The sequence below is a fragment of the Cyprinodon variegatus genome, unplaced genomic scaffold, assembly GCF_000732505.1.
Source record: "Cyprinodon variegatus isolate N-32 unplaced genomic scaffold, C_variegatus-1.0 Scaffold51, whole genome shotgun sequence".
NCBI classification, from domain to species: Eukaryota; Metazoa; Chordata; class Actinopteri; order Cyprinodontiformes; family Cyprinodontidae; genus Cyprinodon; species Cyprinodon variegatus.
Genome location: NW_015150504.1, coordinates 900,186 through 925,221, shown reverse-complemented (window position 1 = coordinate 925,221; position 25,036 = coordinate 900,186). Strand labels below are relative to the sequence as shown.

At 42.1% G+C, this 25,036-nt stretch overlaps 1 protein-coding gene across 2 annotated transcripts in view; it reads right to left on the bottom strand.

The window, feature by feature from the left end:
- Positions 1 to 7,589: 7,589 nt before the first annotated feature.
- Positions 7,590 to 25,036, bottom strand: part of shq1 (SHQ1, H/ACA ribonucleoprotein assembly factor) — a 47,442-nt gene continuing 29,995 nt past the window's right edge. For both annotated transcript variants that reach the window (XM_015370948.1, XM_015370949.1), the window contains exons 11-12: positions 24,832 to 24,952; positions 7,590 to 9,444 (exon numbers count right to left, since the gene is read on the bottom strand). In XM_015370948.1, coding sequence (XP_015226434.1) covers positions 8,862 to 9,444; positions 24,832 to 24,952 — 704 coding nt within the window. In that variant the 3' untranslated portion in view covers positions 7,590 to 8,861. The remainder of the gene's footprint in view (positions 9,445 to 24,831; positions 24,953 to 25,036) is intronic.

The following is a 25,036-nucleotide window of genomic DNA, read 5'->3' as shown; positions in this document are numbered from 1 at the left end:
GCTTTGAATGAGCTGGATATATCATTAGAACCTTCACATCTTGCTGCTCTTAGAGATTTTCTTTCTAAAAGATATTTTTGCATCATATCCACAGTAATCTAATTGGTTCTACAGGGCTTGAATTTCAGCCCCCCATGGCAGTGCACTGTTCATCCCAAATCTACAAGGAAAAATGCTACTCCCAGAACAAATAGACTTAAAAACAGGTTATTTCCCAGAGCTGTGAACCCCCCTTCCACCCCCAAACAAATACAGAGACACATTTTGCAATTCTATCCATATTTAGACTGTACATTCAATTACATTCATTTTAGCTGACTTTTACCCTAATCATTATTAGTATAATCCAAATTTCAACAACCTAAATTTAGCGTTAAAGATGGGGGTCTGCCACATTAGGACCAGCCTTCGGCCACCTCAAGATCTGTTTCTCTTCAGAAGCTTAGGGAATACTTATAATGTATCAAAAAAACTGTCAACAAGTACTCACACACATACCCGATCTCAGACACAAACATACACCCCTAACAACTGAACAGACCGATAAGCCATTTCCTAAACTGATCCGGCACAGCAGCAAGCTCTACCCAACTCTACCCAACTTTAAAAGTTTTCATTCTTATGCCAGGAGCCTCCTTGGAGCACAGAGAGAACACCTATTATTTCCAGATTATTGACAGGAAGTCAAAAGGTCCTGACCTATGAAACGTGGTAATCCAACATTGTATTGCACATCCGTGTTTGTATACGTCTGATCTGGTGTAATTTCCCACTTTGGTTCACAAAGGCATCTCAGTAACGAGGGAACAACAGAGAAGAGGGAGAACTGAAAGAATCCACAATGCTGGTTTGTTGTGTGCAGCTCCCTTAGCGCTTGGATGTTGCCTCCAGCACAGCGTCTCAGTGAAATATTAATCGTGTTTGACAGCTGTTCTAGCTGGGGAAAAAAACACGGGACCAGAGCTATTTGGGAAAGCACCAAGACATACGGCAGAGCGTGCACTGGCTCAGATAAGGACTGCTACGGACAAAAGACATCACAACTCGTGACAGCACAACATGGATCATCATGCTCATTAAGAATGTGCTGTTGCACACTGTGAAATTTTGACAAGCAGTAATCTGTTCCAACTGCCATGTCCCGGGGGAGGGGGGTTGCAGCAGTGATGCAATGAGGACAAGATGTGTGCAAAATAATGTTATAGTGCAGGATACACGGTTTTGGAATTTTCTTTACAAATTGATCAACATTCGCGAGGCAACTCCTTTAACCCCTACAGAACCCCCTTTAGTCTCAGTTATGGTGTCCAGGCTTTTTGGGTATTTCTCTACCAGCCGCACGTCTCTAAAGAATGAAAAATCCCCTGAACTGGACCTAACGTGGACTTTGACTAGAACATAATGTATATGTGTTGTTCTAACCCATTCCTTTCTATTTCTGGCTGTATGTTTAGAGTCACTGTGCAGGTAGGAGGTGAACCTCTAAACCTATTTTTTAGTCTTTACTCTCCGGAGAGCTCCCATCGTAATGTTGTAAAGTGAATAGGGTATATTCAAAGTGCTGAGTTTTCCAGCTCTTTTGCGACACCCCTCCAAATATTTTGGTCTCATCTAATCAAAGTGCCTCATTCCAGGTGTTTGATGTGCCTTGAACATAATTTAAATAAAGTGTTATTCTTGCTACTCTTTTGCAAATTTGTAGAGCATAAAACTGATAGCTACCCTGCAAACAGATTCTACCTCTGGAAGGTTTATCTCTTTCAGAATTACAATGGGTGTCAGCTGCTTTTGTAATAAATGCTCTCTTTGCCTTATTGCTTAAGGTAGAAGGTCATGTCTTGGAAAGTTTCTAGTTTGTCTATCTCATTCCTGGATCCCATGATTAATTGTGTAGTTTTCATTGGCCACTTCTTGCTGTTTTTTTCTTTTATATGTAAGCAAATGGTATATTGTAGGATAAATTTAGGCCTACCTTTTCTATCATCCAAAATGTCAGCATAAAAATAATAGAATTTTGATCTTGTGACCAAATTTTTTACTGGTGTGATGTAACAAGTACTGTAAACACCTTAAAGATACAGGACAGGGGTCCCTGAGGAACAGGGTATGGACCCACTGCTTTAGTCCCTCCGCAGCTACTCTTGCGGAAACCTTCCTTCTTCCTTAACACCTCAACAACACCCCTAAAAGCCCCAGCACACTTAACAAGCTCCAAATGCCCCAGCACATTCTTCTGCTGCTCAAGAAGCATAGTGAAGGCAATTTGCAGCATTAAGATGCCTGATAGCATGGGTCCACATGGAGTTAAGGAGTGATTTAACGGACATTGCTCACACCAATTAGAGTGAATCAACCAGGCGTTGGTCCTGACGAGGCACTGGATGCCGCCACTGTCGACACCCAGCCGTACACATGAACACATGCTCCCAAATACTATAAGAAAGGGAGCATTTAACTGTTTCTTTTGTGGTTAAGGGCATGAAAATAGCCCATTTAGATAATCCCTTCTTGTCAGCACCGTCGCCCCGAGAGACACTGACATATCCCAGGCTCTCACTTGCTCATTACCATACGCCACCTGAAGAAGGCCTGGCAACAAAGCCCTTAGACTGAGCTGATGGATGTCTCCACCTGCTTCTCTTATCACTTAGTATCTAAGCCGCCCCTCTTCTCTTTGCCGGTCCAGCCTGGAGTGACACGACACAGCACAGAGGCCACAAAAGGCAAGAGTGGGGCTGTGCTGAATAAGCCGAGGCAACGGAGATGGTGCACAAAAGGGTTTCTATTGGCACGCCCATTGAGGAGTCAGGCCCTGAAGAGCACCTGATTCATTTCTTCTTGAGGGCTATTAATCTTTTCAAGCACCAGAATCACTTTGCCTCTCAGGAAAGGCCAGGAGATTGAGTTTTCTATTACAATCAACTAGAGGCTGAACGTAGCAGGCCAGTGGAGGGTGGCTGTGGAGGCACTGTCCTTGGAGCTGCCTTTCCCAATTTAAACAGAAACAGGACGAGGGAACCATTATTGTGCCATGACAAGACTGTAAAATGTCTATTCATAGTGAGGTGAGCAAGGTCACAAATACATGTTCTGGTGTTATGAAGCTTGGAAATGACAATGAGGGTCATTAAAAGAAATACAGATAGTTCATTTCCAGACAATTCGTGAGTCCTTGATGGGTCCTTGATCTATCTCGATCTCTAGCAATGGATCATTTTTAAGATTATGTTGAATAGGTGGCCCAAGGATTTTAGTAACAGAATGTGACCAAAGAGAAGAACTTAATATTTTTACAATACGTAAACATTTGTTTATATTCTACCAGGCAGATCAGAAGGCATTCAACTGTGGTAGGGTCAGAACTAGACCTAACACCAATGAACATGTAAAATTAAACAACTTATTAATTTCAGTCAGCACAGATGGTTTACACATTTCATCAGGTGAATGTCTTTAAAAATCTTAAGAAATGATACAATTAATATGCGCTCATCATTCTACTGTTTTATAATCTCATACTCACCACATATGGGTTCTTTAAGATTTGAATCAGGACCCGAGACGATGATGGAACAAGGTTGGTTTAAAGTTATTTTCTATCTGAGGAGCTTTTCTATGAAAACTCAACTCAGTTGACTTTGAAAGAAGCACGCAGATATAGTTAGTGCCAGTAAAAATTCCAAGATGTTTAGGTTTTTTTCTGGCAACTTTTAAAACTGGTGACTTTGCAATATTAGGAAGGTGAGTAGTTCAACCAGCTTGCTACCAAATGAGGATGTGCAACTAAAGACACAGGCAAATTTTGGTTGTAACTGTCAAAATTTTTTTTTTTGCTATCACACAAAGTCTACCATTATCAATTAGAGGTCTCCATAAACTTTCCACTATTTTGAAGCGCAGAAGGCTGCCACTGTGCAGTGCCCGGGGAACAGATTGGGCTTAAGAGTCTTGGTCAGGGACACAGAGTGGCAGTCTGTGGGAGTGGGGTGCAATGCTCTAACCCCTAGACCACCACTTTCCAATTGCAGAGTTATATTGAAGATGGATTTTGTGGACACTCAGAAGCGACGGAACCCAGGTAACCTCAGACACCAATGGTAACTCCAGGTGAAAAAAGTAAAAAATCAAACCTTGTCAAGTACGAGTGCAAGCAACATAAATGAGCAGAAAAGTTCCTGCAGTTCTGTGTTTTGGCCACAGGTGGCAGCATCAATATATAACTCCGTAATGCCTCTTTAAGAAAAAAAAGAAAGTTCGGCGAATTAGCCTGATAAACCAGACTAAATTTGAGATTAAACGTGTAATTTGGCCCCGATGAATCAGACATTGGAAGATTGTTGATGAGAACAACCCGTTGTTTTTCAAACCGCTGTCTGTACCTATTGGCAAACGCTCTGACCAACGAGCGCAACTGACTGTGACGTAGAAAGTGTGACAGAAAGCTAGTGGGGGAGTGTAAACAAACGACGAAAACGTCCTTCTTAAAAATGAATGAGCGTAGAGCCTCTTCCTGCTCACGTTTCAACGAAAACCCCAAGTCTAATCCTTCCAAAACTGATTCCAAATCTGAGTCAAACGAGAACTGTTCAGTAGTTGTTGCCATCTTCCTTGTTGTGCTTTCTCCAGTGTCGCGCAGCTTTGTCGTCACACCCTCAAAATCCCGCCCGCTTTGCATCCAGAAATTAGAAAAACACATCTCTGCATTGTGATTGGTCCACCAGTTCTAGGGCCTGGGGCATTGATCGAAGCCAGACCACTCGCAGGCAAAAATTATTTTGGCCACTGGTGGGTGGGGCTAGTTTACAAGGCTAACAGCGAATATCATGCCTTTTTAAATGTTCTGCAACAAACCCCTGTGCTGCTGGGATACATGTCTACCAATTTAAAGGTCTAACCCTAAAATAGCCCCCGGGATGTAGTTTGGACACCTCTGCTTTATAAGTGCTGGAACGGGTCCTAATAGTTTAGCCAACTCAACTAGGAACATTTGATATACTGGGATTCAAATTAAATGTAAGCTTTTTCATTAATTTTGCATTAGCTATAAAAGGAATATTTATTACTTAATACTTTTTTTGTTTTTATTACATAACTTCACATCTAAGAAAATATGACTGCAACAGTAATAAAGACTGATCCACATTTGGGGGATTCTAAACAATGATTTGTTTGGCTCTGTATGTTTTTTAAGAGCATCTAAAAATCTTGAAATGTGCATGCTGATTAATGGACTTTATGCTTCCCTTAGACTTTAGTCACACAAAATGTGAAGGAGAAATTGTGCCCATGTCACATTCTGATGTCTAATTCTACAGCTTCAGCCTTAATAGACTCTCATTTATTACTGTTAAACATCTGCTGAAATAAATGGGCTCGTAAAAAAATAAAAGACCCATATCAGTCTGAAACAGTCTCCTAGACCCTCCGGGGTCAATAGGGGACACTTGCTACATCAGTGAGAGGTTGATTAATCAAATTCTAGCCAAATATTGTCTTGTATAATCTATCAGCGCTGTTCATTAAACTGGAGCCTCTTTATAAATGTCTGTCAGCGAAGGGAATTAATTGTAAAAGGAAGCCTCTGATTCTGCTAAACCAGCCACAGACAGCGAGTTAGTCTCCCAGGCGGCAGCAGAGGAGTATGGAAGCCACTTGGACGATGAAAAACGACAACGGAGGCTCTTGTCATTAAATCAATGTGAAACCCCAGCAGGGAGAGTGAGCCACTGCCTGTGGGGGCGCATAGTCCCAGGACTCATGTCCCCGGAACAAAGGAGTTTTAAATTGGCCTGCATCGATAACATAACCCATCTCAGTCACAGTGATGATGGCGCCGTACCCCAAGGAGGTGGTGGGTGGAGGCTGCCTCTTCTTGGGAAGTGCTTAAAAATGGCATCCATCTCTGGAAAGCCACGCAGCAGAAACAAGTACTCATCATCACCTTTCGACTGCCTTCATTCAGCCTGGATGGTACACTGGAAAAGCCGGAGGGAGGAAAGGATACTTAGGAGCACCACTCACTCCCTCAGCCACTTTTAACCTATTAGGATGACAAGATCTGAAATAACCTCTGCTAATTTTGGTCAACGATGTCTTTAGGTTTTCTCTGAAAACAAGGGAATATATAAAATCAGACAGAACCCCCCCCCCCCGAGCTGGTCAGTGTGTCTCTGCTGGCCCTCTGCTACCCTATCTGGCGGCTGTCTCCACCCCAGGGTGCTCTTATCTCTCAAACAAACGCCTCTCTCGCAGCCCTCATCTATCTGCCTGACATGTGTTTCCTTGTTTGTTTTCTCTCGCCTGTTAGACACGGCCAATGATATTGAGCTGTGTCGGCTGCGCTTCTCCGTTCGCACCAGATGAATCAATCACTCTGGCGTGCTCCGCTCCCCTGTTTAGTGCAGACAGAGTCTTCCCCGCTTCAATCAATGCCAGGGCTTAAAGAAAGGTTTAGTGCTTTTCCTGCTATTTATTAGGTAAAGAATGGCTCCTTTAAAGTGGCTCAGTCTGCTGCATGCTGGGAGTGTTGAGTGGCACAGATGAATAAGCAATGCAGAATGTGTTCAAACCATCTGCAGCAGCTTCTGTTGTTTAATCAAATATAAAGGGCAGATTAGACTTCTGCAACCGCACACATCAAATGTCGCTTGGGTCTGGTTGCGAACCAGTTTTGCTGGTATGCTTCTGCACCGTCGGTCTGGAATTTCAAGGGATGCACAGCAGTTTCCCGCCAAAGTGCAAGGGGGAGCCTATTCGAGAACTCATGAGAACTTCACGTATTTATCTCTCAGTCTATCCCACCTTTGTAAACAATCCTTTGGATCCCGCTCAAGGATCTGGCTGATTTCCCTCCAGGAGTTGACAGAGACCTTGGCATCTTTATATAATTTGTCTGAGGCATCGTACATGTGTTCGTTCTTATGAACCTCCTCGATTAACCTTTCGTCGTAGTTGTCCATTTTAGTTGCTCCTCGGTTTTTAAAAATGGCGCGTCCCGGCACCGAATCGAGAAGGACACCCATACAGGCAGCCGGAAAGGCATACCAAAGACCAATCACAGCTGCTTTCTTTCTGCGCACTTCCGCTTGAGGTCTGCGTGGGTTTGCAACCGTCCGACGCGTAGTCAGGATTTTCTTTGAGGTGTGTGACGACAGTTGCAGAACCTCTGCGCAAGGGGCGTGGTCTTGCACAGAGACAGATTTGACGGTTGCAGAGCCCATGCGTCAAACATAAATTGGCCTTAACCTGGAGATGCAGCTTGCATGTTATACTAAAACAGGGATATCCATGAGGTGGTGGGTGGGCATAAAAAATATGAATCAGGTTGAAAGATAAGCAGGTCTTTGTCTCTGCTCTGTGAACCTTATATAGGTGTCAACGATGAGGCTGACCAAAACACTCTTCAGTGTGTGTCACTACAGAAGATAGAGTCAAAGTTCCAATATCAAACCACCAACAAAGAAATTATTTAATGTGAAACTAATTTCTATTATTTGTCAAGGGTTCATGGACGTTATAAGAGAGCAAGACTTTAAGCAGGTAACAGAAAGGTGGAACGGAGAACAGCAAAGTTGTTTTATTTTGCTTCAAAAAAAACAAATCTTTTGTCATTGAACATGTTGGATTTGGAAATAATTGGTGCCAAATTTTCTAGAAAACAAACACAGAGGCTTGAGGTGAATATAACCCATCAAAAGCAGAAGAGTGTCAGTGAATACCATGGTAGGTGCTAACTGAATAGTGCTGGCAATAAGGTAGGACAGAAAAAGAAGCTAAAGGCTTGCTATTAGCCATGTTTCCATTCAACAAAAATTCTAATTTTGAGCGAAATTATAAAAAGAAATGTAAATTTGCTGTTTCTATTTGGTTTGAAGTGAATAAACAAATATCTCAAAGCATATTGCCATCCTGTAGTAAACTGTAACTAGAGGCTGCAATGTAGCCCTGACCACTGATCAGTAATGAAAGTTTTAATGTATGTGGTGCTATCTGGGAAGTTATTACATTAACATTTCAGTTAGTAATAGTGATGTTGTAGCCTTGTCTGCACGCATAAAAGAGAAGATCCAGCAAGACGCCAACAACAGAAACAGCTGATCAGTCATGTGAGTAAAAGTTTGCAACATCAGAACTGATAAAAAAAAAAGGGTTTCCATCTCCCGGTTGAGCATCAGCCCTTTTCGCAAAACCTGAAACCACCCCAAGTGAACGTAAAAACTTTTTTGTGAATTGAAGGTTTTTTTTCCATCATCTCCTTGAAGTTGTTCTCATGAGATATTTCAAAATGCGCATTAGAAAAAGCTGATCAAAACACACCAATAGATAGGTCCTTTAGCATAGGGACCCCATCATGGCTCCTATAAGGAGCTATAGGAAATCCCACAATCCTTTGCATGACAGGACAAATAAGAACACCCCACCTCAGGGAGTTTAACAGCTAACATTGCTCAATATTTTTTTATTCATTATAAGAAAAAATATTTATTATCCATTTATCCAAAAACAAGAGGGAAAATAAACCAAACTCCTCCTTCCATCAGTTGTCCTGTTTTTTTTTTTTTTAAAGGGTTTTCCTTCCTTTATCAGAATAGAGTCAGGGATCAAATTGTATCAGGCTAAACGAGTTGAAAATTGGAACCAGTAAGACAAAGCTTTCCAAGAACGGATTAGTAATAAGCAGAGGTTGCATCTCTATTTCTAAGCACAGACAGTTTTACGTACATGCTTAGTTACAGTGTTGGTTTATTACTGCAATAAAAGTATGTTTAGTAAAACATGCCCAAAATAAAAATGTATTTAAAAAATATTGGTCTCTGCAAAGGCACAAAACTCATCCCAAAGATTTAAAGTTCCTTATCACTTTATGTCTTAAAGTCTTGATCCTGGTGCGTCTGAACGATGAGCAGAGGGTTTCTGCGAGTAGTCGGCTCTAACAACGTCCCACCGCTCCCACCCCTGCCAGATGGCTCCTCTGCCTCCGCTGCTTCGGAGCTGGAGTCTGCAGAGATCCTCAGTTCCTCTGTCATCTGATCCCCCAGCTCCTGGATCAGCTGTCTGCAGCCCTGTGAGGCTGAGCGAGAGGCGTCCGCTTTCCTGTTTTCCGATGAGGAGAGTGAACTAGAGGATGTATGGGGGATGGGAGAGCTAGAGGAGGTAGGCTGGGGCTGGGAGGGGTTGTCTTTGCATGTCTCTCCTCCTCCCTGCTTGGATTCTGAGCAGCCTTGTCCTTCAGCTTCAGACTCCTCACTCTCACTGGAAGAGCTGCTACTGGTGTCGTCACTGGAAGAGCTGCTGCTGCTGCTGCTGCTGCTACCGGAGTCTTGCCGCTGTTCCTCCGCCACCATTCTTGCTGCACTCTCCAGATCATCAAGCTCCAGCTTCAAATCTTCCTTCTGAAGAGAGGCGTGTTGCAGCATGGTGGCCATCTCCATCACTTTCTTGGACCTGTGGTTAATAAGGAAAAGGGGAAGTTATTAAAAAGCAGAGAAGTATTTTTTGCTGCTTTTCGGCGACAAAGAAGGAAGAAAAGAGACATCAAACAACAAACTGATCAGCGCTGCGGCTCTCAAAGAGAAGCACGGCGGCGGACTTATCGACTGGCTCCACGCACTAAAGACATACCCACAGGATAACCATCTACAAATCTAACACCCATTACGAAAATCCCATTCTTGTATGAATGCTAAGTAGCCTGTGATTTGCAAAGGCGACGGGGGCTCAATGAAATATGGAAATATGGATGTTTAATAATGTAAGAAGATGAGCTCTGCTGATACAAGCGGCTCGGGATCTTTTCTTCCTCCAACCGCCGCTCACCCTGCGAAAGGTGATAAGAGACTGTGAGGGATTACACAGAGCGGAGGCGCCCCCCACCCCCCTCGCTCTGGAACACACATACACACATGCACCTCTGCGTACAGGGAGATTAGAACAGATGTTCAGGGCTACAAATAGAAAGAGAGAAGAAACTAATCAGGCAGCACTCATGGAAGCTGATGGCATCACTTCACACCTTGAAAGAGACAAATTGTTTTCAAACTAAAGTATGCAGAGGTGATACGTCTCGCAATGGGATTCACACGAATTGAACTGAACTCTAATGATATGTTTTGCTACACTATATACAAAGGATTACAAAGGATTAGATTATATAGAAGTGGAAAGCATATCTTAAAGCAACAGATATAGAAGCTCCAATTGGACAGCAGGTTGTTTTTTTTACTCAACATCAGATCCGGAGGATCTTGGAATGTCCAGAAATCATCTGAAATTGTATTCATGTGTATTTTATATTGGCTCAATAAAAAAAAATAGGTAAAACATTATTATAATAAGTGTATTTTCGGTTAATTTGAGTAGGTAAATAATGTATTCACCCACCTTTACTCCGATACAGGTGAAAAAGACCAGAATCTGGATCTCAGATCTGTAAAAGCTGCAGAGATCCAGAATCTGCAGGCTTGGCAACTATTAGTAAGGGTTTTTATAAATCTGAGTTGTATATAAAGCTTTTTATAAAAAGAAATGCATTAAAAGTGTTATTAGAAATGTCTCCAACTCATTTAAGGGAAACCACAGCAGTACGTGGAAGAAGCTGCACTGATCAGATGAGACCAGAACAGAACTTAAAGCTACAAGCAGAACTCTAGAGTTCCTTTCATAATAGTGGCGTAAGCCAATCAAATATAATGAATGTGGTTTATGAGCTTGCAGCTGAAACTGAGGAACCAATTATAGGTTGTTTAAAACTCGCAGCACTCACCTGGTGAATATGCATCCCTGGAGCTGGATCACGGCTGTCATATTATGATTAACTAACTAGAGAGCCAAAGATGCAGGTTTATGTAAGGCAGATGTTGATTATTAATTCGTTTAACTGATCCCTGATGTGTGTTGATGCTTTAGGCCATAATAAAACTGACACAATCATAACAAATGTTACAGAAAATCTCTGTTAAAATATTTTATTAACAAGTTAAAGAAACATGGATATCAAATGAAGGGATCAGCAATGCCTGAGCTCAAGGTATTGCTGCTGATTGCACTAATGAATCAGTGAACCTCCGAACTGATACAAGCAAGGAATGCCAACATTATCCAAAAATATCGACTGGCCAATGTATTAGTCTCTCTAACTTAAACCCTCTGATTTCTCTGGACCTTTCAGTTAATTCAGAGAACGTGGGTAGATCACACAAGAAAAGATAATGGCAACACAAACCCCCTTTAACAACATCTTAAGAGTAAAACACGGTGGTGGCAGCATTATGTTGTGGAAATAAAGCAATGCTTTCATTCTGGTGATGTGAATAAATATACACCAACCCACTTTCAAGGTTTGTATTGAGAAAAACTATTTAACAACACAATCCTTTTCTATCTGCTTCCCAACGATGTAATTCTGTTGATCTGTCACAGAGTCTCCAGGGGGCTTTTTGTGTGGACTCTGAAAAATCTCAGAGGATAAAACCAGTTTCCAGATCAAGCATAATTTGTCTGAATTGATTCTGCAAGATAAAAACTAGAAAAGTTGAAAAAGACTGCAGTAAAGCCCAGAGAGAGACCCCAGGCTGCAGCTCTACAGCTGAAGCCCCCCAGAGAATAGGAAAGGCTGAATCCCCCCCCCCCCATTAGGGAGTACATTAAACAACCTTCCTGTCCCAACACTGCAGCTTAACAGTTTGAGATGTTTTTCTGATAAACGTCCTCCTACAAGGGCCCCGTCTCTGTAATGGCATCACATTGTGTGGAGGACCCCCGCTTGCACATTATTTACGCTGGGAAAGTCCGTCGAGCTGCCAAAAACCTAAAGTGGTTGCATTCCTCCCCCGTTGCGGTTAGAGCATGCAGTGATTACAAGGGGTGACCTCTGGGGGTCACCGCCATTCAGCCTCTGTCCATTCAAGGTTGGAGAAAGTGTGCGAGAGCCAAGCTGGAGTGTGTGTGTGTGTGTGTGTGCAGGCTACTCTCCCTCTACCATTCATATGCACACACACTCTACACCTCTTGCCCTCTTTGGCCCAATTAACCCACTGCTGAGCACCCCTCATTACAGGGCCGTCCTAATGAGGCCCCTGTTCTGGTGAATGGTGTTTGTGGAAGCAGCATGTAGACGCTGCACATTCACTTAAGACCTAAAGGGGAACCGTGTAAACAGATCTCATTCTTCCTCTGCATCTTTGTTTCTTTTCAACACACATTCCTTTTCCCTTCTTGAACAGTGAGAAAGGAGAAGAAAGCAAACAGGAGATGGAGGCCGGGGGCCAGAACACTCTTTGTTCTAGCACACACTTTATAGAAGATGTTTTAGAGGATTCTAAAGCAGAAAAGATAATCTGGCTGTTTACAAGTTGCTTTTTTTCCCACATATAATTAGATTCTAGTAGGACTGAAACAATTGGATTAATTAATGTAATAATTGTCAAATCGTTTGGTAATTGAATAAAACTGGTAGACAAGACTGTAAGGTTTATAGTAAAAATCCAACAAACTCAGTGCAGTACCTAAGCCAAACCTGTACAATAGATTTATATACAGCTTCTATTTAGGATGGAAAATCCTCTTCATTGTCCATCCAGAACTGTTCAAGTAGGATTGCTTAAGCTTTTTAAAATTAAAGTCTCCTTTTAAGTGCCTTTTGCCATCTGATTTATTAATCAGTTAATCGAACAAGTATTTGAGTAGTTTCTATTGTTATTTTTTTAACGTGTTATAAATAAGCTCAGGTTTTGGTAAATTAAACTGACAAATGTGGTAGTGGGTTGTGTATAGACATTTAAATGACCTCTATGAGAGTTTAAATACTTAACTATCTTTTATTTGATGCAGAGCTTGGAAAACAGTAGTTTAGGTTGTGTGATGTCCTTCTAACAAACAGCCACAGTGTAACAGGGAGACCTGATGTCCTTCTGCAGCCTCTGCTCTGTCACATGATCTCTGCAGGCTTAGCTCCACAAATGCAGATTTATTTATTTATTTTTCTCTGGGAGAGCAATGCAACAATCAGAATCTGATCAGATTGCCATTTTTCATGCCAACTTAATATTTAGACATTTGGATGGAGTATAAATGGCACTAGGCGAAATTCTCCAAAATGCTAACAGCAACAAATTGAAGATTTTATAATATCGCTGACCTGAATGATCTCAGATAAGAAATGTAAATCCCTTTATTGTCCCACAACGGGAAAATTCATTCTCGGCATTAAATCCATCCCCTTGGGGAGCCGTAGGCTGCCATTGTGCGGCGCCTGGGGAGCAGTGTGGGGCTAAAGGTTTTTTTCAGAAACCCAGAATTGAGGCTGTGGCGATCGAACCGGGTACTTGCAACAGAGCACAAGTGCACTGCTAACTGCTCTAACCACCCTGTTGTGTTTTCAGAGATTTAAAGGGGAACACAGAGATACAATGGTGACCTTTGCTGATGAGGACGAGGACCGAGGGAGCCTATAGGTATCCTGTGATGGGCCCTGGCTCTATAAAACCCATGTGGGGGCATTCAGCAGCGAGGCTGGAGCAGAGGGGCCTCCTGCAGTAGAGCCACTTCAAACACAGCTCTGTATTATCTTTCCCCCGTGGGAAGTCATTATTGAGTTAGCGTCGGAAAGGGGCGCTTGTTTTCTCTCCCCTCCCTCGCTCTGTGGTGGGAGAAGCTCTGCTTGCGGTGGATACAAAGGCTCCGTCCAGGGGGGGGAGGGATAATGTTGTACACAATCCGGTCATTACCACACCGCTGTTGTGGCTCGCCTTCATTAAACGGTGAAGGGAAGGCTTTTTTTTTTTTTTTTTCCCTAGGTTTGAAAACTTGCTGAGACAAAGACGCCTCCATCTGCCAAAGTCTTTGTGGGAAAAAGGGAAGAGAGCTCGTCGGTGTGACCGTCTGTGAAGCAGAGCTAAATTACAGTCTAACATTTCTCTCATCCGCCTAGTGTCTGCTCTGAGAGCGGCTCATTCAGCGAGCCCGTGCTCTTGAAAACATGTCAGATAAAGCTTGTCCTTGGATGTATAAATCTGTGTAATATAATCACCGCAGTCCCTTGGAGAGGCTCGTGAAAGGCTTCATTCACTAGCTGAAGGGGATAAAGGCTGACAACTGGGAGCTGCGATCCTTCAGTGTGACTGAATACCAGCGCGGCCTCAGACACTGATAAGCATTCCAGATATGAAATGACTTTATCCACTGAGACATTGTTTGAGATCAGTCTCAAAGCTGCCGAAGAAGAGCTATTGTACCGTTCAGACTACAGGACCGGGATCAAGGGACTAAAGGATGCTGAACCAGTGTGGTTTTTGTTGGAAGGATGGTGAATCTTTTTTCGTGTAAATAATAGGAAAGCAAAGAAGAAGAACCCTTGATCATCACACTTCTTTGTTTCTTTACCAAAACCAGTGCTCTGCTTTGAAACAGTAAACTATATGAATGTTCATTCCCCTAACAGGACAGCTTCTAGTTTTATCCTGTACCATTTTCCAATTTCAAAGAGAGAGAGTTCTGCACTGCGGAATCTCCATCGCGCATCCAGAGTTCTGGTCAAGCTTTACCTGGACTTTGCTTGGTTTTCTAAAGGGTTTACTCCTGGTGATTGAAATGGCCATGGAAGAAGGTTGATGCTGAATCTAGGTAATCATTGCTTTGTTTTGGATCATGATCTTGCAGGAAGGTCAGATTACAGCTTTTATGCAATATCTGTTTGTAAACTTCCCTCATGATAACGTTTACTCTAATTAGCATCTCAGGGTCATGGAGGACACATAGTCCCACAGCATCACAGATGCTCTATCCGACTTTACCGCGGCTATGGGGCTTCCATATATTCAGATTTGATTTTTTTGTCAAAACATGTTTCATTTCCTAAAGGCTCTTCATCCCTCTGCCATTACTTCCAATTAAGAATGCCAAAATGTCTCTCTTTGTTGCACAAATCCAACTGGTTAGAATTGATCACCTCCTAAACTTTCCTTGATCTGGCTAAGCAGGCACCAGCTTAAAGAAATCAAACAAATAATACAAACTTAAAAAATTAGCCGATTTGGTAAGTAGGTCAGAAGCAGCAGGAGGGATGTGGGGAAAAAAAAGAATTTGGCGATATATTGTGATTTTTGGCTGCTAAAAGTAATATTGATATTTCAGTTCCTAATATCGATTATAAAAAACATCCTAACTTAAAACAAAGAGAAAATGGGCAACCTCTGCACTGCCACTCAGGTAGATGGCACTGTGGAGCCCTTAGGCTGTGCGGCGCAGCATCTTTTCTGTAGTTGAGGCAGTCACAATTGAAGACGTGGAGTCAAACCCAAACCAAAATGGATTCTGATGAACAAATAGAGCAATTGCATTTTTTTTTTATCTGTACATTTCATTTTGATAGCAGGGTAAAATATTACAATATATAGAAATATTATAATATATGGTGATAATATAGTTTTGTGACCCAAGTATCGTGAGATGGATCGTCAACACTAATGCCAATACTTATCCCTGAGTAGGAGTGAGGGGAACAGCTTTGCAATACAACTGTGAAAGACTGAGAGGGTTTTAAAAACACTTACTTTTCCTGGTTAAATCAGGAAGTGCTTTGTCTAAATTTCCTGCTTCAGAAATGAGGAAATTACTATTGTCTTCAGTTAGTTGTCGGGGCCCCCAAAAAGCCCCACAAACTTCAGATTTGACTTTTTAAAGTATCTTTCTTCTAAAGCAACATTGCACGGTTTGAATAGTAGTATAATTAATATTTACTGTAAACTATGTAAAGTTCTTTGATTTCTGCTTCTTCCTTTTATTTCTCACATTCTGTTCGAGTCCAACCCTGCTGCTATTTATCCGTTTCAGAATTCAAAATGTTTGATATACTTGTTTAAATGTTTCCATTTCAAAGCACCAGCCTTTGAGCAACTAAGACTAACATAACAAACATCCTAATCAATTGTATTAAATGGAGTGCACTTCAAACATGAGAGGAACCAATTATGCAGGCGCAGTTGTCTGTGTTTAAACTGAGCATGTGTATTAAGGACTAAATCCGGAGAGGCTCCATGCTGAGAGGAAATCTGTACTGCTTATCCTTGTTAGATTAGGGACATTTGGGTCTTTGTTCTTCCCAGCAGGACCCATCAGCATATTGTCAGAATCTCCATCACAGCTCAGGGTAACATCAGATAGAGCAGCTCCATTATCCATTTCACAGTATCCAGGATGACCATTTGACGGCTGAGTGATGCGGCCCGCTACTGCTAATTCTCAACAAGCATATTAGTGCCTGCATGTGAAGGACACTGGATCCCACTCTTTGACTGACTTTTTAATACCTTATTGAACCTGGGAGGATGAGCCCTAAACAAAAAATCTATCATGAAGAGTCGCTGGTGTAAACCCTAAACAATACAGAGTCCTTGGATGAGGAAAGCTTGTAAAAACCCAGACTTTTAGAAAGGAAACAGCTGGAGACGATGGATTCCTTTGAAACTTAACTTGCGCACCTTTTTTAACTGCTGGAAATTCTATACTATAAAATGTCCTGCATCTCAATAAACTACAAGACCTCTGGGAAGTAATTCTCAGGACTGATGAGACCGTTGGGAATAGGGTTGGCCATGACAAAAACTGTCTTCTTTGGTAACACCAAAACCCAGCATTTCAACTGTCAAACATGGAAGTGGAAGGGTGAGGATTGGTGTTGTTGTGTAGCCACAGACTGTGGACTCCTTACAGCCACAGAGACGACCAAAAAATCCTCAGTAGGTTAAAGTATGAGGCATTCTCCCCAAAAATGAACAATGGAGTTTTTAAAAAAATGGCCCAGTTCAAGTCCAGACCTTCCAGGGAATAAAATGCTGTGATGAGCCTTTTGGCAAGCTGGGTGGAAATTACACATATTTTCAACAAGCTACTGATTCACTTCTGGATTAATCTCTATTCAATAAATAATGCCATGGTGGAATCGGTTCATTGACAAGTTGTCATTACTCTGCTGCAATTTATTTATTTTCTCCCGTTGTGTATCATTTCTTGGTTCAACTTCTAACTTTGTGTTCTTTCTGCTTTTTCTCCTCATCTGGCCTGGTGCTCAGTTTAGCTGTCGCTGCATCCTGAAGGGAGGCATCATCTGGGCTGCTGCCATCAAACACTAACTATGAATGATAGAGTTGGGCCTACTTCTAGTGTTTGGTCTCATTCTCTCCTAGATGTAGCTGTGGCTATAGCTTTTACTCTGTCTAACTGTATGTGCTCCATTTCATCCTGTCAAAATGAAAACCATGAACTGTTTTCTTTTTCTTTAAAGCCACTGTATGGAAGTAGATTACAGTTACCTTTTTTAACAGAGTAGTTATGGATCGGTGCTGCTTTGCTCCTTTGTATGTTTGCTGTCTCCTTGAACCCCAGTCGGCCCCTGCAGAAGGTCACTCACACTGAGCCTAGTTTTGCTGGAGGTTTCTTCCTGTTAAAGCGGAGGGTTTTGTTTCTCTCCACTGTCGCTACATGCACGTTCGGTGTGAGGGACTGCTTTAAAGTCAGTGACACTATACAAAGCAATAGCTGCTGTTGCCACATGCCCATCCAGAAGGAGCAACTCTGACAATCAGTTCAATTTCCTTAGAAGAACAATTGAAAGGGGTCATGGCCTGGTATTTTACACACAGAGTACTTATCTTTAAATTCAGGTTTAAAGTTTAGCATTTATAAAAGGTTTTATACAAATAAATAAAGCTTAGTCCTACCACTTTTCATTCTCCTTGTGGGGGTACAAACAAGAGCTTGATTTTTGAATATGCGTGTTAATGTGAATGCCACATAAAGCTCAACAACCAAGAGGTATGTTTTACATGAAAAGGGCAGGTTCCTGGGTAATGTCTGCTTTTACAAACCTGTCTGTAAATTGTCTTCAAATGATGTGTTATAATTTGCCACTATATAAATAATGTGAACTTCATTCATTTTTATATAGCTGAGGTAAAATTGAGAACATCTTTTAAACCTTTGTATTAAGAAAGGATGGAGTCATTTTTTTTAACAGAGGGGGAATATTTAGATCAAAGACCAGAAGGTCAGTTATCCCAGTCAATTTCAGCTTATTGCTGGGAAACAAATGAGAGAAAATCGAAAGAATTTTACAAACACCAGCCACTGTAGGGATTTAACTGATGGGATTTTTTTTCTTTTCAGTGACAAAAAAATATCTTCGGGGCGAAATAATGATCCACGCTTGGCAGAGTAGGGGGTGGATGTTAGTACTGAGCTCATGTGCTCCCAAGGCATTTAACCGCAAGCTTTAGCTAACACGCTGACCCCGATGCTTCATCTCATTGCCCTCAGAGGCTCCCAGCTATTAAAGCACCAGATGTTTTTCCCTGTGGCCGAACAGCTGACAAAACCACCTGCGACTCGCCGAGAATGGGTGGATGGAGGAGGACAGTGATTTCAGAGGGCTGCTGCATCCTTCAGAGGAAAAGAACGTCTGTCACTCCACCTTAGCTGTGCACTTTGTTGTTTCATGTGCTTCTGATTGGTTTCCTCTCACTCCCTTTCTAAAGAGAGAAAACAGCAAGCATTGTTTCTGACCATGCACATCTCTCACCTCCCATTTACAATTATCTTATGGCACAAGCATTTCTTCTTTTAATCTGTCTACTGTCTTCTCCCCTACACGTTGTAATACCAGCCCCTTATAGACAGTTCATACACTTGAAACATTTTAAAATGTTGTAGACTGCAAAATTTTATACTTACTTTTAAAATGGCTGAGCAGAAGCAAAACAATAAGGGCATTTCTCAAACACATGCGTTAAACCTCCTTTAATTTAATGCCCCTGAATAGAATACCTACTAATTAATGGCGTTTGAGTGCAAATCCCACAGTTCTAGGAAGCTCTATGAGGGTTTGTCATAGAACATTGGACAAGGTTGTCTACCAACCTGGCCAGTCAGGGTATGGGAGCATTTGTCAGAAAAGCAGCCTGGCAACTCTGAGGGGTTACTGGGCTCCCACACCTACAAGCTTCCATTGGTTTTACTGGACTTTTAATTAATAGTACACCAAATTATTTTGAAGTGGATTGAATAAATAAACGATGCCCATGGCAGCTCTGGAGTAGCTGCAGAGACATACGGTCTAGAAAGATGGGAGCACAATGCACTGTTTAATATGGCCACTGGACATTTAACCACTGACAGCCAGCATTGACATAAAAAAGAAATTGTGACGATGCTGCAGTATTTGAACCAAAACCTCCCATAAGTTCACTGCAGGTAGATGATGAGGGGTACTCTGAAGGGGCTTTCTGCTTTATCACATTTTTAGAGGGAATGCTTGATTTTTTTAGTGTTCGACATTTCAGTATTTCAATTTTCAGTATTTATTTTTTCAGTGTTTTATTTTACAATGCCAAATCCCCTGTTCGATGCCAATGCAAGCAGTCCCTGGAATAGCTCCATAGAAGTACGTTTGCCCGAAACTATGTAGGGGACAAAACAACTATGTGGGAAACCGGTGGTCTGGTAAGATGATATTTTTACTAAACTATGTGGGGAAAAAACTGGATACAGCGCAAACACTGCACAACAGGGCAACACATGGAGGAAGCAGAGTCTTACTGTGTGGAGTTTGGATCCATGGCAGTTCAAAGGAGGTATGAATACTTTTACCAAGCCAGAAATTCATGAATTATTTTTGAGCCCAATGGATGAACAAGTCATCAGGTGGTTGAAACCACCCCAATTAAAAAAGGTACATGGGTGTTTGGGAAAGAACCACCGACCTGTTTCAGCTAAGGCACAGTTAACACCACCCTGGGCTTACAAGCTTTTTATCTCTGGCTGCTGTAAAAATATATGCTGGCATTACTCCAATCCTGGATAAAGGGAGTAAAAAAAAAAAAAAGATAAGATCTATCCAGCAACTCTGCAGGTGTCTTTAGCTTTCAAAATCACTTGCTGGAAGTAATGAGATGGAGAGGAAGTTATAATTGGAGACTTGAGATAATGTAGTTATAATTGTGATCTAACAAAGCTAGCAAGGAGGAAGTATAAGGAGTTTCCCCACAAAGGAAGGGAGTCGAGTTCTGGAGCAGGGATCTCTAAGCTCTAAGTGTTGGCCTGATGCACCGTTTGCTGAGAGGCCACACACTCCACTCCTCTCACTCACTCCATGCGACAATAAGGAAGATCCCCCGCCCTGCGGTCTTAAATCACGAGGAAGTCTTTACAAGGCTGTAAATCTGAGACAGACATCCTGGCAGTCGGTGGAACTTTAGAAGGAGAAATGCCCGTGGGACCGGCAGGAGATTAGATAAATCAAGCCGCCCCCGCAGCCAGCAAACATCCATTAATCGCACGTCCATCAGGCGCAGATGATCGCTTCTGCTTTGTAGGCGGTGGGCAATGACAGGATAGAGGCATCATATGACCGGGGATCCATTACGTCTCATCTCACCATGAAGCATGGAGGAAGACTGATCTTGGGGGAATATGTCACACTAGGGAAAAAAGGCTGACATGATCTGTCATCAAACCTGTCAGACGACACAAATAGTGCAAGCGGAGGTTAGTCTGCTGTAAACCTCAAGAGAGGTCAGACTCCTCTGCAGATTTCTACATGCTGGCAGATTGTAGGAAATCTCTTTAGAGAGTGAGCCAGAGCGCACAACCTTAAAGGAGGAGAAAGAGGCCGTCAAGCTTGGAGAGTTTCTCTCTCAAGTGGCTGAAGGTGATAGAAACACTTCAACCAGGATATCTTTTTTCCCTCCCAACGACAGCCTGTAACAGTCTCTATCAAACAGAGATGTAACAATAGAGTCCGTGCTTAGTGCTGCCAGAGAAAGAGCTAATCCATTTAATAATCGATGTGGAGCATAGCTGGAGTCAGCATGTCAAGCTGACATTAAGTTCCAGGGTGCAGTGAGGAGAACGAGCGAGGAGGAGCAGCGGCGCTGCGGTCGGTGCCCCTCAGCAGATAAGAGACTGATTGACTTTTTCTGTGAGCTGACAGAGCTTCAGCTGCTCCGTATGCTCAGAGGAACGGTGTGTGTGGGTGTTTGTGTGAAGAAGAGAAATAAAGCATATGCTAGAGTCATTAGGAGGTTGTAAATGAACGTTCACAAATGAGTTGAAGTTATAAATCAAGCTCAAGAGCTGAGTGGATTATATCTGCCTGGAAAAAATGGAACCAGGGTATTTGTATTGAAAAAAAGTTGATATTCAGACAAGATATAATTTTTTCCAAGTGGATCATCAAAATAAGCGGTCTTCATAATTGTCAATCATTCTGGTGATATGTTTATGTAGGGCCGTCCCACGAGCTAGTCCCAATTTTCACTTACCGGAGATGAGTCTGACATAGTGGAAAAATAGCAAATATTTTTTTGGAGAGTAAGCTTGTATTAATGATGCAAACAGCAACTTTTACAAAGAGCGTGCACAAGGAGAAATGGGCTTGTGCATGCTCTCACATGTGTTTAACAGGTGTTCCCTCTCAGGTACAGGGTTGTGCATGTGTTTTGTTTTTTTTTGTTTTTTTTAAGTGGTAGGGAATCGACTGTTCCAACCGTTGCATTTCCGAATTCTCCCGAGTGGTACACGACTTTACACGAGTAGATAATGTGAATGTGATTGGTTGTTTCTCAAGGGGGCGGGATTGTTGTGGCGGAAGGTTTGCAAGCAAATTTGATTGTGGCCGGTGTCTTGGAAACATCTTGCTAACGAGTTAGAAACTTAGTGCCAGTAGGTTCCCAATGGGAAATTACATTGCACGAAATTACAGTAGCACTAAATTGTTGACAAAAGGCCAATTTATGCTTCTGACACATAGCCTCTGCAACTGTCAAATCTGTCTCTGTAAAAAAAAATCCTGACTACAAGCGGAAGTGCGCAGACAAAAAGCAGCTATGATTGGTCCTTGGTATTAGCCTGACGTAGTCCGACTCAATTCTAGTCAGAATATGAGTCTGATACTGCTCCATAGAGCTGTGATTATGGGGCGTGTTTCGAACGAACCAGGAAAAAAAATGCCTCTGCACTCAATTGGATAGATCTACAACCAATAAGAGCAAGGGAGTGCGTGACGTATGTTAAGCGAGGCATAGTTGTTGTCCACAAAAATCAAAGCGTGCAGTTTCACGCCTAGAATAAGAAGATGAGACTTGATCGCGTTTCTCTGTTCCTCTTTTAAAATTAATTTGCTGTCGATATCTTCTAGAACAGACCTAATAGCAGAATCTACTCACCCAAACTCTCCAGCGGCAGCCATTATTGTTGTCACCCAAGCGCGCTTTGGTCACGTGGTTGATTACGTTACTCTTGATCATCTGTCCATCATCGTATAAAGCCCGCCCTGACAATTTGATTGGATCGCCTGACAGTGGGCTATAATACTCGCGCTACTATGGAGCAGAGCCAGACCGAACTTCCCCGAACTCAAACCTTGTGGGCGGGACTAAGTTCGGACTGGCACCCAGGCTACCTTGGTATGCCTTTCCGGCAGTCTGTGTGGTCGTCCTTCTCAATTCGGTGCCAGGGCCCGCCATTTCTAAAAACAATGGACAACTACGACGAAAGGTTAATTGAGGAGGTTCGTAAGTACAACCACTTGTACGATGCCTCAGACAAATTATATAAAGATGTCAAGGTCTATTGCAAAACAAAGTTCTCGTGACCATCTGCCGAAGTTCTTGTCAGTTCTCAAATAGGCTCCCCTTTGCGCTTTGGCGGGAAACTGCTGTGCGTCCCTAAAAATTCCACACAGACGGTGCAGAAGCATACCAGCAAAACTGGTTTGCGATGTAAATGACAATGACAAGGAACGCTATGCAGCAGTAACATGCAAGAGGAGAAGAGATTTTTGTCGGAGGTCTTGGATGAGTCTCCTTCGTCAAACATTTTTCATTTAGAAGAAAAAATGAGGACGAAGATGTGTGGAAGAGGACGCCAGGGCGGCAGCCGTTTCTTGTCTGTTTGAGCCCTTGCCTCGCAACGGTGCCAGTTCTGTTAGCTAAACGCCTGCCAACGACACAGATGTCCATCACTTTGAACACTGGGACAGAACTCAGTGGTAAAGTAAATTATTCTTATTTCTTATTTCAACCGTTGCGTATATTAGTTGCGACATATTAATCAAGATGACCAACAAAATTTGATTGACAGATGACCATTGATATATGATTGGCCAAATTTAGGTGTACAAGCTGACGTATAACTAACTGGCCTACATTAAATAACGAAAAAAAAAAAAAAACTGATTTTAAGATAGGATTTTCTTTAAAATAGAAATTTTTCAAATTTTGGGACAATATCGCCTGATAAAGAGTACATTTATATACATGTTTAAGCCAGAACGATTTGACATTTAAATATGATTTCCCTACGACTTTAAATATGGAGATGGTGGGTCTTTTGAAAAATTTTACCAAGATTTCATTGCGGTGTCAAGAGAAAACAGAGGTCGATACGCTAAGTAAAACAAATACAAGAAATCAAAAAACATTCACATCATCATACATTATAATCCCTAAGAGTCACATTAAATTGAATGTGGCCATCTTTGATCATATCTTACCATTACCATCAGATTGGATAGTTCTTATTTGTTAAAACTGTTAAAACATATCTTCAAAAAATAAATATAAACATATAATTATCTATATGTGCAACTATCCAACACAAGTAAATCATTTGTAGTTGTGCCAAAATGATTCTTGACTTGAACATCAGGAATTTCTATGGTTCCTTTTAGAAGGGGATGAAGCCTGGTAAACGGCAGCAATCTCTGACGTTTTCACAAACATGAATTTACAGCCTAATAATCCAGATTAGCCTTCCTCGAGGCCATGAACCTTCAACCCCAAATCCTGCTGCTGATTTCTTACATTCCAGTGTTTGAAATATTTTCAGAGCAGAACTCAACACTTTAACTGGACGAAGTCTGATGGGGGGGGAGGGGGGGGGGGGGGGGGGGGGGGGGGGGGGAATGATAACAGTGGGGGTGGGGGGCTGCAGTAAATCCCCGGGGACCTGTTTTCATCTCTGCATCTGGGCGCCGAGCCTACAACATCAGGAGCACATTTTTCAACTGGGCTTTTTTCCAGATGAGCACACCACCCTGCTGAACTTTGGCCAAGAGTGAAAAGGAGCTCATTACTGAGAAATGTGCTTGCGGGCTTACATTTCAAGACGTGTAAGTGCTTTTTAAACATGGACGAGGAGAAGGAGAGCCTTTGAACCTGGATCGTTGGAGAGCCAAGTGGTGATTCTGGATTTTAGGCTTCTAGAACAACACCACCTAACTAAAGTGTTTAAAAGCCCTGAAAATTAAAACTCAACAAATTCAATACCATTCACTGGGATACCAAAAAGTACATCACAGTTAATGGAAATAAATGCAAAATTTTCAGAATTCATAAGAATATAAAAAGCATGGTTGCATTTAGATTTTGTCCCACAAGTCAAATCTGTAGAACCACACGTTGCTGCAGTTTAAAATGTAAAGTCTTTTATTTAGCACATCTACAGAATGTCCGTTTTGACGACTCTTCTCCTCAAGATTGGGTGGAGGGAATCCGAGAACATATATCTTCAAGTCTTTTCAAATGGATTAAGATCTAGCTTATTAACTTCGAAACGTGTTGCTATAAATCCATCCACTGCAGCTCTGACTGTAGGTACAGCAACCAACTAAAACAGAGAAAACTGGATTGACTAGCTTGCACTCTTGAACTGTCCCTGCGGACACAAATCATTCGGCTAGACCCACAATCTAAATCACTGATGTTTCGTAGGAGCTGAGTGGCACTTCCCACGACTCTGAAGGGAATTCCCTCCGGATCTATAAGCCAAGCGCAAACTTACTTGACCCTCTGGATCCAGATGCAGTAGTCAGAGATGTACAGGTCATTCAGTATGTAGGCCGGGTCGTTCTCTCTGAACATTTTATGGATATCCAGCAGGCATTTGAGGACGCAGGCTTTCCCTAGGCACAGGAACACAGCATGGCAGGCAAATGGAAAAAAGTGTTATTTAAACTCGGTACAGAGGATGACAACAAGATGCAGCT